This window comes from Tigriopus californicus, chromosome 11 (assembly GCF_007210705.1).
Source record: "Tigriopus californicus strain San Diego chromosome 11, Tcal_SD_v2.1, whole genome shotgun sequence".
NCBI lineage: Eukaryota > Metazoa > Arthropoda > Copepoda > Harpacticoida > Harpacticidae > Tigriopus > Tigriopus californicus.
Window position 1 is genome coordinate 12,287,255 of NC_081450.1, and position 916 is coordinate 12,288,170.

The 916-nt window shown below is 47.4% G+C and overlaps 1 protein-coding gene across 2 annotated transcripts in view; it reads right to left on the reverse strand.

Moving 5' to 3' along the window:
• LOC131891129 (lachesin-like) overlaps positions 1-916 on the reverse strand; it is a 24,357-nt gene that overhangs the window by 4,767 nt on the left and 18,674 nt on the right. For both annotated transcript variants that reach the window (XM_059240644.1, XM_059240643.1), the window contains exon 8: positions 537-667. In XM_059240644.1, coding sequence (XP_059096627.1) covers positions 537-667 — 131 coding nt within the window. The remainder of the gene's footprint in view (positions 1-536; positions 668-916) is intronic.

Here is a 916-nt window from a genome sequence, read left to right on the forward strand (position 1 = left end):
CTTTTTCTGTTTCTGTCTCTCTCTCTCTCTCGCTTTGGTCGTTTTCGTGGCCAGAGAGGCGGAATGGTTGACATGAGGTTGAAGAGGGGGTGGAAAATGATGATGAAGACTAAGGAATGAGGGGCCAACAACTTCGCCCTGTCGTTCCCCCTTCTTTGAGTGGTATGAATATGCTCAACAACGACGACACAACCACACGAAAATATGGAACCGCCCCGGACAACTCAGATAACGACGACCAATACGATATATCGCACGATATATAGCGCGTTCATTTGTCTGAGTCATGGGTAAAAATCGAATCTTGGTCAATTCAAGCGTGAAACGAAACTTGAAAGGCGCTTTCCGGAGGGCTCGAGGAAGTCAGACGGGCGGGGCTTTTAATCTGATTTTCACGTGAGTGTTTGTACAACCATCAGCACATATTCCGGCGAAGGTTTTATGTGGATCGTGGTTTTACTGAGAGCGAAGTCTGAGACTGGCTTGGGATTGAAGGTGGGACGGATTATGAATTCATTGTCGACCCTGTCACTTACCGGCTTGAGCTCCCAATAGTTGACTTTCTGCTGGAGGATCCGGTAAGGGCTCTTGATACTCCATCGTAACGAGTAGGAGTGTTTGGTGGGGCTGTCCTCAGGACTCAAGATCTCTGGTTGGTGAGGCTCTCCTGGGGAGAAACGAGAAAAAAGAAGACCAGGGATAATAACCACCAAGTTCAGAAAAGTGGAACGAAATCACTGAATTAAATAGTGCCTGTCCTCTGAAGGAGGTATGTTCCGCCTGAAACGACGACGAGGACGACGTAAAAAAGAGCTCAATTCCTGGAGTTTTCCGGACTCTGCAGATAATGGAAAAAATATGCAACGAGGCAAATGCGAAGTTAACTCGCTTGGGTTTTGAAAGCTCAACCGCCAAA